This window comes from Spermophilus citellus (assembly GCF_964194105.1).
Source record: "Spermophilus citellus genome assembly, chromosome: 10".
NCBI lineage: Eukaryota > Metazoa > Chordata > Mammalia > Rodentia > Sciuridae > Spermophilus > Spermophilus citellus.
The window spans coordinates 121,593,499-121,607,899 of NC_138197.1; the positions used below are offsets into that span (position 1 = coordinate 121,593,499).

General features: G+C 48.6%; 1 protein-coding gene across 3 annotated transcripts in view; it reads right to left on the reverse strand.

Moving 5' to 3' along the window:
* Positions 1-14,401, reverse strand: part of NUAK1 (NUAK family kinase 1) — a 68,386-nt gene that overhangs the window by 35,603 nt on the left and 18,382 nt on the right. Inside the window, exons 2-3 of one of the 3 annotated variants that reach the window (XM_081309709.1) lie at positions 12,303-12,388; positions 2,068-2,188 (exon numbers count right to left, since the gene is read on the reverse strand). In XM_081309709.1, coding sequence (XP_081165835.1) covers positions 2,068-2,140 — 73 coding nt within the window. In that variant the 5' untranslated portion in view covers positions 2,141-2,188; positions 12,303-12,388. Of the gene's footprint in view, positions 1-1,549; positions 1,691-2,067; positions 2,189-12,302; positions 12,389-14,401 lie in introns of all 3 variants that reach the window. The other 2 variants (XM_081309708.1, XM_081309707.1) reach the window with 2 other exon arrangements.

The window sequence follows — 14,401 nt, forward strand, 5'->3', positions numbered from 1 at the left end:
TGGTAACCAGGCCACACAGAGCAAAAACCCTCAGAATGTATACACCCGCGCTCATTTTCTATCTCCACTCACTTCTAACTGCATTCATTCACCAGGCATATGCTACCCAGGCAAAGCTACTCAAGTTGGCTTTGCAAATTCTCCAGCAAAAATCTCTCTTTCAGGACCCAGTAGAGATGCCACACAGCTCCACCAAAACTTGTCACATGACACTTTTTTCTGTCCTGCCTTATTGCTTCTTGAGTATGAGATCCATATCAAATTCATCTTTAAATCTGCAACCTCACCCACAGGGAGTGTAACAGGAAGTAGACACTCGAAAGACCAATGGTTCTCAAACTTGTTAAAGCAGAGACTGCCTGGTCCCACCCCCCACTGTTTCCCCTTCAGCAAGTCTCAGGTAAGGCCTGAGAATATGCATTTCTCATCATCTCAAGCGATGCTGACGCTGCTGGCCCAGAGAACACATTTTGAGAATCACTGCAAGAGATGTTTGTGGAATGAATATATGATTGAATGAAAATCTCCCTAAAAAATGCTATCACTCAGGGCTCCAAAAAATGAGCTATTGAAAGATCAGGATAAAACATATTATCAACATTGACTTCTAGATAAAAAACATAAATAGAAGCAGCAGGAAAAAATAATGGCAAAAAAAGATCAAGGAACCAGATGAAAATTTTAAGGTTACCATCTGGTTATTAGCCCTACCTGATAACTACTTATCATCAAACCAGAAATTAAAAATACGTTCTTTTTCTGTCTCCACCACAAAATAAAAAATATTCTGAGGAAACACTTTGACTCAATATGTTCAAGATTAGGAATTTTTCATAAGAAAATAATCACAAGTGAAAGTGAAAATAATGCACAGCAGGGACAATAAAACTCTGTCCATAACAGTCAGGAATTTGGAACAACTTAAATGGTTGGCAAAAGGAATCAGATTCAATAAATTGTAGTATGTCCCTAAATGGAATATTATAAAGCCTTTTAAAATGTCCTTACAGGGTATATATTGATTGACATAGGAAGAAACGTAATATAACAAATGAAAAAAAGGTAAGCTAAAAAATGGTATAAACAATATAACTTTGGATAAAAACTACATACAGTCGATATACAGAAAAACAGATTTAAAATGTAGACACAGAGTTATTTATTAAACTGGAAGTTAGAACAAAATTATTATTATTATTATTTTGTTTTTGTTTTTTTTTTACATTTTACTTGTAGCAAGGATTACAATCAAACTCCACTCATTGGGTCAGAATGGAGTGTTCGTGAAAAACTTGCCCCTCATGTAGCACACTACCTACACTTGCGAGTTTAGAATAAAATTATTTTTAAAATTTTAACATTTATCCTTTGAGCATTTCTGTAATAAACACATGTTGCTTGTGTAACTTCTTTACCGGATATTAAAAAAAAAATGACAGGCTGTGGGAGGTTTATACTTTCCATTTCTTCCCGGGAAGGACCACAGGGTCGAACTGAAGCATGGGCTTTTACAGGCCTTCCCCCAGCCTGCTCTTGTGTAAACACCAACCACAATCTGGACTCCACTTCTGCAGCATCTGCGACACCGATCCTCTTCCCCGTGCTTCCTGGACCAGCTCTAGGTTCATTCGTAACTCCAACAGCCCAACTTGGGAAAAAACTCTTCATGCCACCAGCAAAACCATCGGCTCTGGGGAAGGACAGTGCAGATGTGTCTACCTTTCCTGGGTCACCCAGCAAACTGCCATTTTTCAGAAACCGTGGCCGTCTTATAGACTGGTTTTCAAATAAGGTGGGTTGCCTAGCAACAGCCAAAGAACTGGGAAGATGGAAAAAGGGTGCCTGCCAGGGATGTTTTATGACCAAAATGAGCTGCCCTGCGTGTGTCTGGTTACGTTCAAGGTAACCAAATAAAAGATAACAGCCGACTATTTTTGCATCATGAAATACTTGGCTCCGGCCCAGAAGGGCAATTACCTAAAAGTCTTGGCGGCCCCCATGGTATGAGAAATGGTAACTGATACAAGAGTGAAAAAAAAAAAAAAAAGAAAGGAAGAAACCACTGACCTTCATAAATACTGATGATATGAGGATGGTTGAGGGATGACATTATCTCAATCTCCCGTCTGATGTGAACCATGTCTTGTTCATCCTTAATTTTGTCCTTACGAATGGATTTTATAGCAACCTATAAAGTCAGGAAATGAAATGTTATTCAGAGAACTAAACAGATGCAAATCAGCCATTGGGGGAGTTTGGAAAATAAATACAGATGTTACTTGTTGGCAGAACTGACAATCACCAAAACAAAGCTTCGAAATACCCCCCTATCAGGTTTTTCATTTCTAGAAGAAACACCCTTCTCCAGGCAACAGAAAACATCAGGTTTGAACCGCCTAGGGTCTGGGATCAGGAATTTTTTGATGTTGTTGTTTTGTTTTGTTTTTGTTTTTTTCATAAAGCAGACGCTGCTTAACGTGGACCCATGCATTTGGTGTAGGAATCCGGGTTCTTTGAAAAGAGAAGAAAGGCAAGCTTGGTTTACAGGGTACTGATTCAAAAAATCACTATTCCAAGGCCAATCTGGAGGTCAGTCCTGCCTCAAACTTTGGGGTCTCAACACTCCAGCCTGTGCCGTGTTTATGCACTTGCTCGGAAGCAAGATCCTTCCTATGTCCCTCCTCCAGCCCAAGCATCTCCAATTTCACGTGGTGTAACAAATGGGCTCCTCAAGAGACAAATCAGGATGAGACAAAGAGAGTGACAGCTAGTCTCCCTGCCCAGCCCCAGTCCATTCCAAAAGCCTTCTGCCAATGTAGTCTGCAAATCCAAACTGCAGAGAGCTGCCAAGGGCCAAGGCACAGAATGATCACTCAAAAGAAGCAAATAAATCAAAAGGCATTAAAAACAGGAATCTAGTAAGGGAAAAATACATTTACCAATGGATTCATCTCTGCTCATACACATGCTGGTTGGTCATGTAATCCACCATGGCTCTAAGGGAGCAAAAATACACAGCAGAGGAGACCCATGGGGAACAAGGAAGCCCCCCACCAATCTACTACCCCATCCCAAAGCCTCCTTAGCTCCCTCTTGTGACCTCAAAGCTCACCTGTGGCACCCATCCCTCTGATTTACAAAGGGATGGAGCTATTGGAAGGAAGGAAGGAAGGAAGGAAGGAAGGAAGGAAGGAAGGAAGGAAGGAAGGAAGGACCCCTTTCTATGAGCAGCTGCAGCTAAACCTTGACTATCCCAGGGTTGAGACCACAGGTCCAGCACAGCAGGAATGGATTCATATCTGGGAACATCTGTAACTTCCGACAGGGGCTAGCTCTCCACCAAGCGCTGGAAACCAAACACTCCTCAACTGTAGTCTGTCCATCCGTGACTCCACGAGAACTGGGAAGCTGCTGCTTTTGCTATGTGCTGACCTTTCCCAGAACAAGTCCGACCTGCAGCTCCCTGCACTGTGTGTGATCTGTCTCTTCCCTGTAACTAAGGCAGGGTCTGGGTCTCTTCTGGACCCTGGAGTAGCAGAGATCTTATTCACCATTTGCTTTATCGCCAGTCCTTACCCTGTGAACTTGGCACGTAGTAGACCTGAGAAAACCCTTAGTGCAGGCAGAGAGCAAGGGAAGGAGAGGAGAGGAGAAAGGAGGAAGTGGGGTTCATGGTGGATAGTGAAATTGGGGCAAAAAAAAGAAGGGACCCCCCCTGTAAACTACTACTGCCAAGACAGGCATGCCAGCAAGATGATTTCGAATTCTTCTGCCGTCCTATCTACAAGGGCCATCAAGGCATGGAAGAAGCACACATGAAGCACAGGACACCCTGCTGGGACCCAGGGGAGGCACCATCCTGGCTGGACCCCATGGCTGGCTAAGGGAGCTGCAGAGACATGAATGAGCCGTCCGGCTTAAAGGTCCCTTTTCACGACGGTGCCAGGCTCAGCGTTACCCCAGGCCCTCACCAGAGCCCCATTCAGCATGCAGCAAGAAAAGCCGCCTCTGCTGACGTCAAACGTGAAGACATGACTGGAAGGCTTTATTTTGTCTGAGTGAGGCCTGCATCCTGGGAGTTTGCTCTTGGAGGAAGCAGACAGTGAACACACACAGGCTGGGGAGGATGTGGGTGGCTGCTGGACCAACTCCGACATTCCTCCATAAACTAAAGATGGGCCAAGGGTAGAAACCACCCCTTTGATTATGCAGCAAGCTGAACTTGGCCTCCAGGAGGCCCTATTGTCAAATTACAATAAGAATAAATTCTTTCACCATCCAGGGTCAGGGGAGGGTAGCAACATTCTAGCGGTAAGAAAATGAGCCCACTGTCAATTCCCCGCTGACAGTGGAGAGCGAGGGGTGATGGTCTCACGGTGCAATTACCCAGGAGATGCTTCTAGCTGGGTATGAAAAGGAAAGTGCCCACATTCTAATCAAATCCCACTCAGCACTGCGGTAACTAAAAGGGCTCCATAAATGTTAATAACCACAGCGGCCGACCCTCCACAAAAGCTGCCCTCTCCCTACAACGAAAACGTCAGAGGGCTCATTCTGCTCCCCTTTCAAAGGGGTAGTTGTAGCCTAGGAAGAGACCAATGCTAGAAAGCCACTTAGAACCCTGCCACGGCCAAGGCTGGAGGGAAAAGACTTGGTTCACTCCCAAGAGCCACGCATGACCCACCTGAGGGCAGCCAGCCAGTAGTGGCAAACCAAGGACACAGTGACAAATCCTATCAGCCAGCCTGACATTAAGCACCTGACCTGTGACAGGCGGTGCAAACACTGTGATCTTTGCATCCTTTGTCATTCAAGGTTCATCCTCCTGCCACCTCCCCAGGGCCCCTCCTGACCCCTCTCACCCCACGGCCCTCTCTCTTCATCCTTCCCATTCTATCTTCTTTAGAGCATTTGACACCAGTTAAAATTATCTTTCTTCTCTGTGTGTTTGCAGCATATTGAGCCTGTTTCTGCAGGACCAGAGAGCTAACAAAGGTTCAGACATGTTCAGAGGGTTGGAAGGCGATCTGCAAATGTAGCTCCTGCTTCACAGAACCGAAGGATAAACCGAGCCAGCACACTGAGAGGCAGTACAGCCTAAAGGCTAGGACTATGGCTCTGAGTGCTGGCTAACTAAAACCATTCTCTAGCTCTAGGACCTTGGGCAGGTTACACAACCTCTCTGTGCACCAGTTTTCCTCATTCATCAAATAAACAGCAACAGTGCCTGCCTCACTAATCCCTGTTGGGACTGCAGGCCAGGTGCTTAAGAACAAGCCTGGGCCAGGGTTCATTTTTTGACCTGGGGGGAGTGTCCCTTCCTTTCTTCCTTTCCTCCTTCTCATTCCTCAAGGGACAGCAAGTGGAAGTCTTAGGCACAGAGACCAATTCATTCCCCAAGTTCATAAAGGACAAGCCGATCTCAGTCCTCTGTCTTTAAACAGCACCCTCCTCGGAAACAGCAGGAAGCTCTGAACAGCTGGACCACGACGGGCACCATGACCCATGAGGCCCAGGCCAGGCTGGAGGGAGGGCAGCCCCAGGACCATCTCCCCCCATCTCCTTCTGACTGCTGCCCCTTGAGGTAAATGGGGAAACAGAGGGTCACTGCTCAGAATCAAAAGCCTGTCCCAAGACACCCACTCAGCCTCGACAGTCAGGGACGGGGCACCACTTGCTCCCTGTGAGCACCTGCCTTGTGCCAGACACACCCTACATGGAGGGAGCAGTTTGTCTCAGCCCCAGCCCTCCAGGTGGGAGACGGGGGAGAGGCCAGGGCCCTTTTGTGCAATAAGCACAAATGGCCAGGGGCTACCACAGAAAGGTGCAGACACCCGCACAGTGGAGGAAACCCCGCTCCTGTTTTCCCACTCTCACATCTACAAAGAAAAAACGGAAGTAAGGAAAGGGCTCAGCAGGAAGAGATTACCAAATGTCTGAAATCCCGCCCCACCCCAAAACCATCCACCTCGTTCCCACACACAGCAAGGCTGCGGCAGGGAGGCAGGTGTTGGAGCCCGACCGGCGTGGCCACTTCCATAAATGTTCCCAAGTCTAGACGGCACCATGTGCCTTATAAAATGGTCTGCTTTTAAATAAGGCCACCCTATAGTTTAATGTTTCAACCTTATGCAGCAGCAGGGCTGGCTGCGGCCCTGTGAATTAGCCCCTGGTGCCGCCTGCTTCAGAGGCACACTTGGCCTGGCCAGTGCCCACCTCTTGTTAACCGAAACCAGCCCAGCCTCCTCTGTTGGGTCGACAGACTTTCCTTTTTTGAATGATCCCCCAAACCCACCTGCTCAGCAGCCTCCCGGGCACTCTCTCCCACAGTGGCTGCTGTGCATGTGGGGCAGGGGAAGCAGGGGCCAGAGTCAAGGCTCAGACTTGTCCTGGCTGGTGGCTTCTGGCAAGCCCAATCCTGGCAGGCCTCAGTTTCCCACAAAACCGAGGGCAGCAAACGCAGGTTAGAATTAAAACCCAGCCCATGGCCCTCCCCCACCACCTCCCTCATGGCCACATGGCAGGCAGCAGCAGACAATAATCTAGAACTCTCCGATAGGAGTTCCCTGGGAGGATTGTTAAAATGCAGATCCTGAGGCCAGAGGTGTGCGGTGGGGCCAAGGATCCTACATCTCCAGCAAGCTCCCAGGTGCTGCCAGCCGTGCTGGTCCAGGTCCCACTTTGAGGAACGTGTCAACGGATATAGTCCATGACTATATCCTTAGCATCAGTGATAAGTGATACTCAGCATGTGTTCGCTGTAGGCAGATAGACCTTATTCCCTTTAGTCCTGACTACAGCCTCATTTTACAGGTGAGAAAACTGAGGCACGGAGAAAACAACACTGCTGCAAGTCAAATGTGGAGCTGAGAGTTGAGGGCCAGCGGCTAAGCCCAGAGAACACGGCCTCCTGAGGCGCAGATACAGGTGGAACGGACAGCAACCACGGCAGGTGACAGGAGTCCCCAGAAGGATCCAAAAGGGCTCCCAAAGCCCAGTGAGACTTGGACTTCCTCCAAGCCCAAGCCCGTGAAGTGGTTTTTTTTTTTTTTTTTTTAAGAGAGAGTGAGAGAGGGGGGAGAGAGAGAGAGAGAGAGAGAGAGAGAATTTTGTTTTTGTTTTTGTTTTGCAGGGCCTGACGACCCAGACGCAGGCAGGGCTGGGGACAGGCACAGCCGCAGGAAACACGGTCATAAACACGGCATTAGCCTCACTTAGTGAGAACAAGCCTGCGCTCTAATCCCAGCAACACGCACTGGCAGCCTCCCTGCCATTCACAAGGTGTGACCTCACTCCCGGCCACGTTCCACCACCACGCTGCAGGGCACCGAGTCAGAGGCAGCCAGGGAATCTGTTCTTACCAAGGGCCCAGAGGCCAGTGCAGGGGGTGGCGGGCAGCCATGTCAAGCTGGAGGCTGGGAGCGCGGGGTTCCTGCTCTCCTCTGGGAGCTGGGCAGAGTCTGGGGCGAGGCATCACTGCACATGGGCCACGCTACGGCTGTTACTCAGAAAGCCTCTGCCTGGATCACCACGGCGATGCCACCCAGAAGGCTGTGTTGCAACCAAAGACCCTAATTAATTCAATGACCCTCCGCTCTCTGGGGAGGAGCCTGGCCAACTCAGGACAACACCGCAGCAACCTGCCAGGACACAACAGGCCCCACAGGGCCCACGCCAGCTCCGCTGGGGGCCCACGGCTCCTCTCTTCCTCCCTGGCCTGTTGATTCACGTTGTTACCTGGATGTTTTTACAGACCGGAGCAGGTTGGAAGCCAAAGTTGTATGAACAGGCTCAGAGGAGAGGCACCCCGGGCCAGGGAGCAGCTCTGCCTTCAAAGAGGGGCACCCACCATCGGCCACCAGCTGCCCTTTCATCTTGTCAGAGGTTCTGATAAACATCATTCACCATAACCCGCTTCTCAATCCTGTTTCCCAAAACTCCCATAAAAGAGACGATGGTTCCTCCGATGAGGCAGATTTTTCTCCTGCCATGAAAAATGTGTTCTATTTCCAGATTTAAATAGCAAAGCCGATTTGCATTTGACCGGGGCCAGGGCCTGCTCAGGAGCCAGGACACGGAGAGCTGTTCCTCACTCCCTAGTACTCCCCCACCCCAGCTTGTCCCCGCCAAGCACTGCACGGAGAGCGTCCTTACTGAGGAAGGGAACTAATGACGAAGAACTCTCAGGACAGATTTACACTCCCTGTATGGCACCGGGAGATAGTGACCACAGCTGAGCAGGGAGGACCCAGGGAAAAGAAGGCCAGCTGAAAGTTAGTGCCAGGTGAATACCTAAACAGAGCAGCCAGCCAGCCCGAGGACAGTCAGACTCTGGAGAGTGCTCTGTCAAAGCGTGGGCAGCAGGTCACCTGCAGGCAGTCAATGGAGGTGGTGGGGGCTCGGGGAAGACCTGGCATGCTGAGGTTTGAGAACCACCACCTTAAACCAAAGTCGGCATGCCCCTGCCAGCTCCTACCAAATAAGACAGTCACATTGTACACTCAGTGACTAATGCAACTGACGCACTGCCACCGATACAGAGGGCTCAGTGACCAGGATTAACTGACCCCTGTCAAATGGCAAGTTCGCTTCCAATAAATACTTCCCTGGTCGTAGCCCCGAGGCCTGGGAAGCCACTGGGACGGGTTACGTCACAGTCTGCACACCACTGGGAATGTGCAAAGGCCCCCGGTAACACATGAGATGCTAACACGGGCGGCGTCCGACTCCCAGGCTCCAAACGCAAGGCTGCTGAGCTAGGGCTGGGATTGCCAAGCGGCTGTTTATTTTTAGCCTTGCACGTTTCCAAAAGCCAAACTCAACACCAGATCAGAATTCCAAGTGCAACTGCTTTTCTTCCAGGTTACAATTGTCCCAAAGAAGGGAAGGAAAGGGATGAGCCAGGGGCTGAGGTTACTTCTAAGCTGGCCCCAGATCCCTCTGCTACTGCTCTTCAGCCAGGCAGCACAAGGCAGTGCGACTAGTACTTATGGACCTCGGAACCCAGCAGAGTCCTGGCCAGAACCGCTCTGAACCCTGGTGTCAGCACTTGTCCTATCAGCCATCACAGCAACTTGGAGGAGGGACCTGCTCCAAGGAGACGTCCACAGCTAATCAAGACACAGGCTTAGTCTCCCCATCTGCAAGTGAGGATGACAGCGGCACGCCCTCCAGTTATTATCTTGCAGCACCACACCAGGACTGACCTGGGGGTCCTATCGGACTGTGTATGTGACACTGCAGAAGGCTCACAGGAACCATGGCAGAAGTCACAACAGCATCGTTATCATAGCAGACATTAGAGCTGCGTGGATTACAACGCTCCACTCCCACCTCCTCATTGGGCAAATGAGGAAACTGAGTCCCGGGGAGGTTAAAGGATAGGCCCAAGTTCACCAAATTAACAGCCATGCTGCAATTGTAACAAGACAGCCTACGAGAGCCCTGACTGACCCCATGCTAAACCACAGTTAGCAGCGGGACGGAAGCCACCACAAAAGGGTTATTAACATTTATATGTGAGGCAGGCTCCAGCTGCAACGAAGTCCCCGAACTGCTGCATTATTAATAAACCCAGACAGAGAGCGACAGATACTTCTAAGTGTGCTGGCAAATTATGACATGTCTCACAGCATGGCACACGATTTCACCTCCACACAAGGCCCAGGGCACTGTCCCCACACTGCAAGCCACCACGCTGTTTTCAGCCCAGTTCAGTCCAAACCTCGCTCCAGTATCTGAAGCCTGACTTTGCTATCACACATGAATGAGCATACTCAGGAGGGTTTTGTCCCATTATTTCTTAATTTGTTGCAAATACTGCTTTTACATATTAACTTCAGGCTGCAACTGGATCGCTGACCTTGGGAACAATGAGCAAGGGACACAAAAGACCTAAGAAGCCAAATGAGGTTTCCAAAGGGAAAGGAAATAAGTCTGTTGGATTTAGCAGGTCTAGGTGGGCAGAACAAAGAAATCGATTTTTTTTTTTTTTAATTTCTTAAGCTGGTGAAATATAACAGGTAAAAACAGAGGCAAGGCTTTGCATTTTATTTCGTGTTTTCACCACGGATGATTTTGCAGATGAGTGAAAGGGATTTGTCAGAAGTTATTTTTATCCTGACGGAATTCCTTCTGCTTGGAAAACTGATGAACAGCCACGAGGCATGTCAGAGCGGGGGAGCGGTGGCAGAGGCTGCAGTGTCTGTCACCCGGGGCCTCTGGGATCTCAGTCATCTCCCCTGCGCAGCACCTCACTCCTTGCAAGGGAGGCTCTCATTGCTCATTATTCAGAGAGTTAACAGGTTCCCTGCTCCACGGCCCCACTGCCTCGATGCTGGTCAGCAGCCTAATCAGGGTTCCACAAACCTGCCCAGGGTGCCTCTTGCAGGAGTGTCTCTGGCTACAAATGATGACAGCCTGACCCCCAGGGAGGTCCTCAGTCCTGGGTGGGCATTTCTTGCTGCCCCCATCAGCCAGGTGAGATGCATCCAGTATTCAATACTCGATCCCGACTCCAGAGGAGACTGGGAAGGGATCTGCAGCCCTCACGGGGACCCAAGGCGCAGCCAGGGGGGAATGTGTCCATGTCCCTGGACATGCACACGTGGCATTTCCTCTGCCAGAATCCCTCCACACTCTGTCATCGCAGCTAACTTTTTGAGCTGACGGAATCCTCTGCATCCATCTCCCGGGACAGGGTCCACCCTGTAACAAGTCTCCGGGATGCACGCCTGGGTCCGCTCTCTTTGCCTCACTTACCTTTATTTGCAGCTTTATTTGCACAGAGGCGATCGCTGCTTCTCATTCACCACGGCTCCCCTAGGGCCAAGTGGTGTCTAGAGCACAGCATATGCAAGACTTGGCGCTGAACTTGGGGTGGTTGGGGGAACTCAGGCAAACCATGGCGTACGTGCAGGGGGGCCTCCTCAGAAGCCCCCATTTCCACCCCTGCATCTCCTAAAGGAGACTCATTTCTAACCAGAACTGGGTCTCACTTTGCTCCATTGTTAATTCCCCATCCCATTGTCAAAGCAATGTCGTCGTGTATGTGATGTGTCCCACCCCCGGTCTCCTGCTCATTTGACATACTTCACACTACTCAGTCCTTCTTGCCAGGAAATGGGCCTGTGACTATTTCACTGGATCAGTACTAATCAAAATGCCATCTTTGGGACTCACTCAGATGCAATTTTTACAACTTCCTCTCCCTCCACAACTGTGCCATATTAAATTATCATGAGGTTTTTGCCTTTTGGGGTAGAGGGGTCATTATGCACCAAAGGAACAGGAAGACGAGCCATGTCCTCTGCCAAATAATGTTCACATCTACAATATATTTACCAGTCACTGTCTGTGCTACTTAAAAGGCAGTCATACATAACCTAGCAAAAGCGAAGGTTATTCATGGTCAGCGTCCCAGAGGTAGCAGGCATCTGTCACCGCCTTGTCCCCTCTGAGTCCTCAATATCTGGGAGAGAATCTGGCACAACAGTGGACTTGCAATCAGCATGGACTGAGTTTAATTGAATTCAGCCTCAAGCACATCATAAGCCTTCATTTTTATAAGCCCTAATCCTTTCTTACACCTCCACCCACTACTAACAGCCTGGCCCAGTAACTACAAATTGCTGAGGTCAGAAAACGCTCCCAGATACTCCTCTGACTCACGTTGCTTCTGCACATGTAGATGCAGTACCATGTGGTATAAATGATCCCCCCAACATACAGGATGCCATTCTACTTGATTCCACTCCCCCCACCACTCCACAAGACAGGCTACTTATCCTGCAGGAGAGGAAAACTGAACCCAAGTTCCCACAGATTATAAACACAAAGCCCAAGTTTCAACCCAGGCACTTGGAGTCTGTGGCCAAAGCTGCTTCCCTGGGCCACACCTGGTCCCATATTTGGTCAAACCTATGGAATCACTGGGTGACACCTTGGCATGGTGACTCTTCCTTTCTCTGGAGTGTAAGCCTTGGGAAAACTAGCTCAGATATTGGATCATTCATGTGCCGTGGAAGAGCTGGTGGAGGAGCTAATCAGAACAATTCGAGCTTGCAGCTAAACAAGGACACTCCTTCCTGGATCACGCATTGCTCGATGGTGATCCTTCATAGGAACCCTTCCCTTACAACAAAACTGTCAAATGCAGCAACCACGGGCCAGAAACATCCCAGGGGAACCCTGCCAAGCTGCTTTCTGATGTACCATACACACAAATACCAATATGCCCCAGATGTTCTCCATGTAAAACATTTGGTTTGAGACATTTCTCTTCTTTACCCAAAAACTCTTACATTTGTTTAATGGACTCGTACAGTTCAGCTAAAACATCCTGGAGCAGAACTCTGAAGCCAGCCCGTCTCTAATGTGAACATCCCATCTGCAGAAAAGACGAGAAGTAAATAAGACAGTCCTTCCCAAGATTTATGCTCCCTGCATCTTTAAGCAGGTCATAAAATGAAAGCTATGCACAGATAATAATGCAAGCTGCTTTCAAGTGTGTTTCTGAGTCCATCTCGGTATTAATCTAAGACCGATGCTCCAGCAGATGCTGGGTCTGGAATGCTAAAGAGGGGGCAAAATTTGGCTTCTGACTCCTCATCCCCCACCAAAAAAAAATATGTCATTGAGTGACACAGATGATTGAGATAAAGGTAGGTTGGTTTTTTTTCTGATTTCAGTCCTCAAACCTAGAAATAGCTCCTTTATTTCAACACCACATATCTATAATCCACAATCCAAAACACAAGGAACAGGTAGGAAAATAGGAAAAGCCCTTGACCTTGAGTCATGAAACCAAGCTCAGCCACATGCTAACTGTCTGACACTGGCCAGTCCTGTTCCCCACAAGGAGGGTCATCCTGTTACTCAAGAAAATAGAACTTCTCTGGATTGGCTCTCAGAACCTGTTCAGCTCTCAAGACAGTATAGGAAAAAGTTTAGCCCTAAAAAAGGCACCCAAAAAATGCCACAGAATCCACATACTAAGTCCCTGCAGATGGTCACTCATTGTTTTCCTACCAAAACAATTTGAAAAAGCTTAGTCACAGCAAATCTGTAGAGAAGCTGGAAAAATAGAACAAGAAACAGTCTCACTGACGGAATCAAGGCATGAGCACTAACTTCACCTTTAATCTTACATTTTTCTGTCTCTTGAGTGTCCAGCATGAAGCCTGTGTTAGTTTTGCTATAAGGAAAGGAAAATTTTACCTTTTAAAAGGATCAAAAAAGAAATACACGTTGATGAGGTAGAAGACAGACAAACTATAAACTGCAAACATGCAGATTCCCAAACACAGTACTGAGGACCATTTAGGAGAATTCACCAGAAGACACCAAGAAAAGGGACTTTGTTTTAACAAGGCAAGAAAGAAAGCAGCCACCTCTCAGGAAGGTTTCCTTAAGAAATGCCTACAGTTTCTTTTTTTTTTTTTTTTTTGGGGGGGGGGGGTGGTGGTGTCCCAGGGATTGAACCCAGAGGCACTTACCCACTGACCAGATCCCCAGTCCTATTTTGTATTTCATTTAGAGACAGGGTCTCACTGAGTTGCTTAGTGCCTCACTAAGTTGCTGAGGCTGGTTTTGAACTCCCAATCCTCCTGCCTCAGCCTCCGCCCGGAGCTGCTGGGATTACAGGTGTGCACCACCATGCATGGCTACAGTTTTTAAAAGGTTTGGTTCATTGGCTCATTGGTTCATAAATAAACACTCATGAGCTGTGATCACCTGCAAATATATATTTACAGCTTTCTATTAACTTTTTAGTGTTTCCACTTAACCAAAACATCAGGATGAACCAATATCCTCCATTCCCCTGACTAAAGCTCATAGCAGACTGAACGTGGGGAGACTGTTAAGGTACTCTCTGCTTTCCCTGCACCCTTCCCTTCAGTAGTCCAGCCCCCACCCCATCCCAGGCAACCTAACTGCCTCCAATATGGCGGCCACTACGCTCTCAAAACACCCCATCCTCCAACAAGGCCAAAAATGGTGCCAAAACTGTAAATGTCCCTTGTTAGATAGGATTAAACGCCAATGTTAGACTTATGTTTATGTCCAGTACTGCCAAGAGAAAATAAAGTGCACAAGATGACACAGAAAATGCCCAGAAAGGTGCCCAACATGAGCACTCCACATGGGTCCAAAGTGCTAGCTGTCTTATGATTTTTGTTATTACTGTGAAGAAGCAGACCTTCTGCAGAGACATGTGTAAGAACACCCCCAGAAGGCCTTCCAACCACGAGGACAATGTCAGAGGGCAAAGTGAGAAGGGGGTGGAGAGAAAGGAAGCAGCTGTCGCCTCTACCAAGAGGCCATTTCAGGTCACCTCACTAAAAGAAGTCCCTCCAAATGTACTTCTATAGCCCCCAAGGAATCGATTTTGCAGGATGGA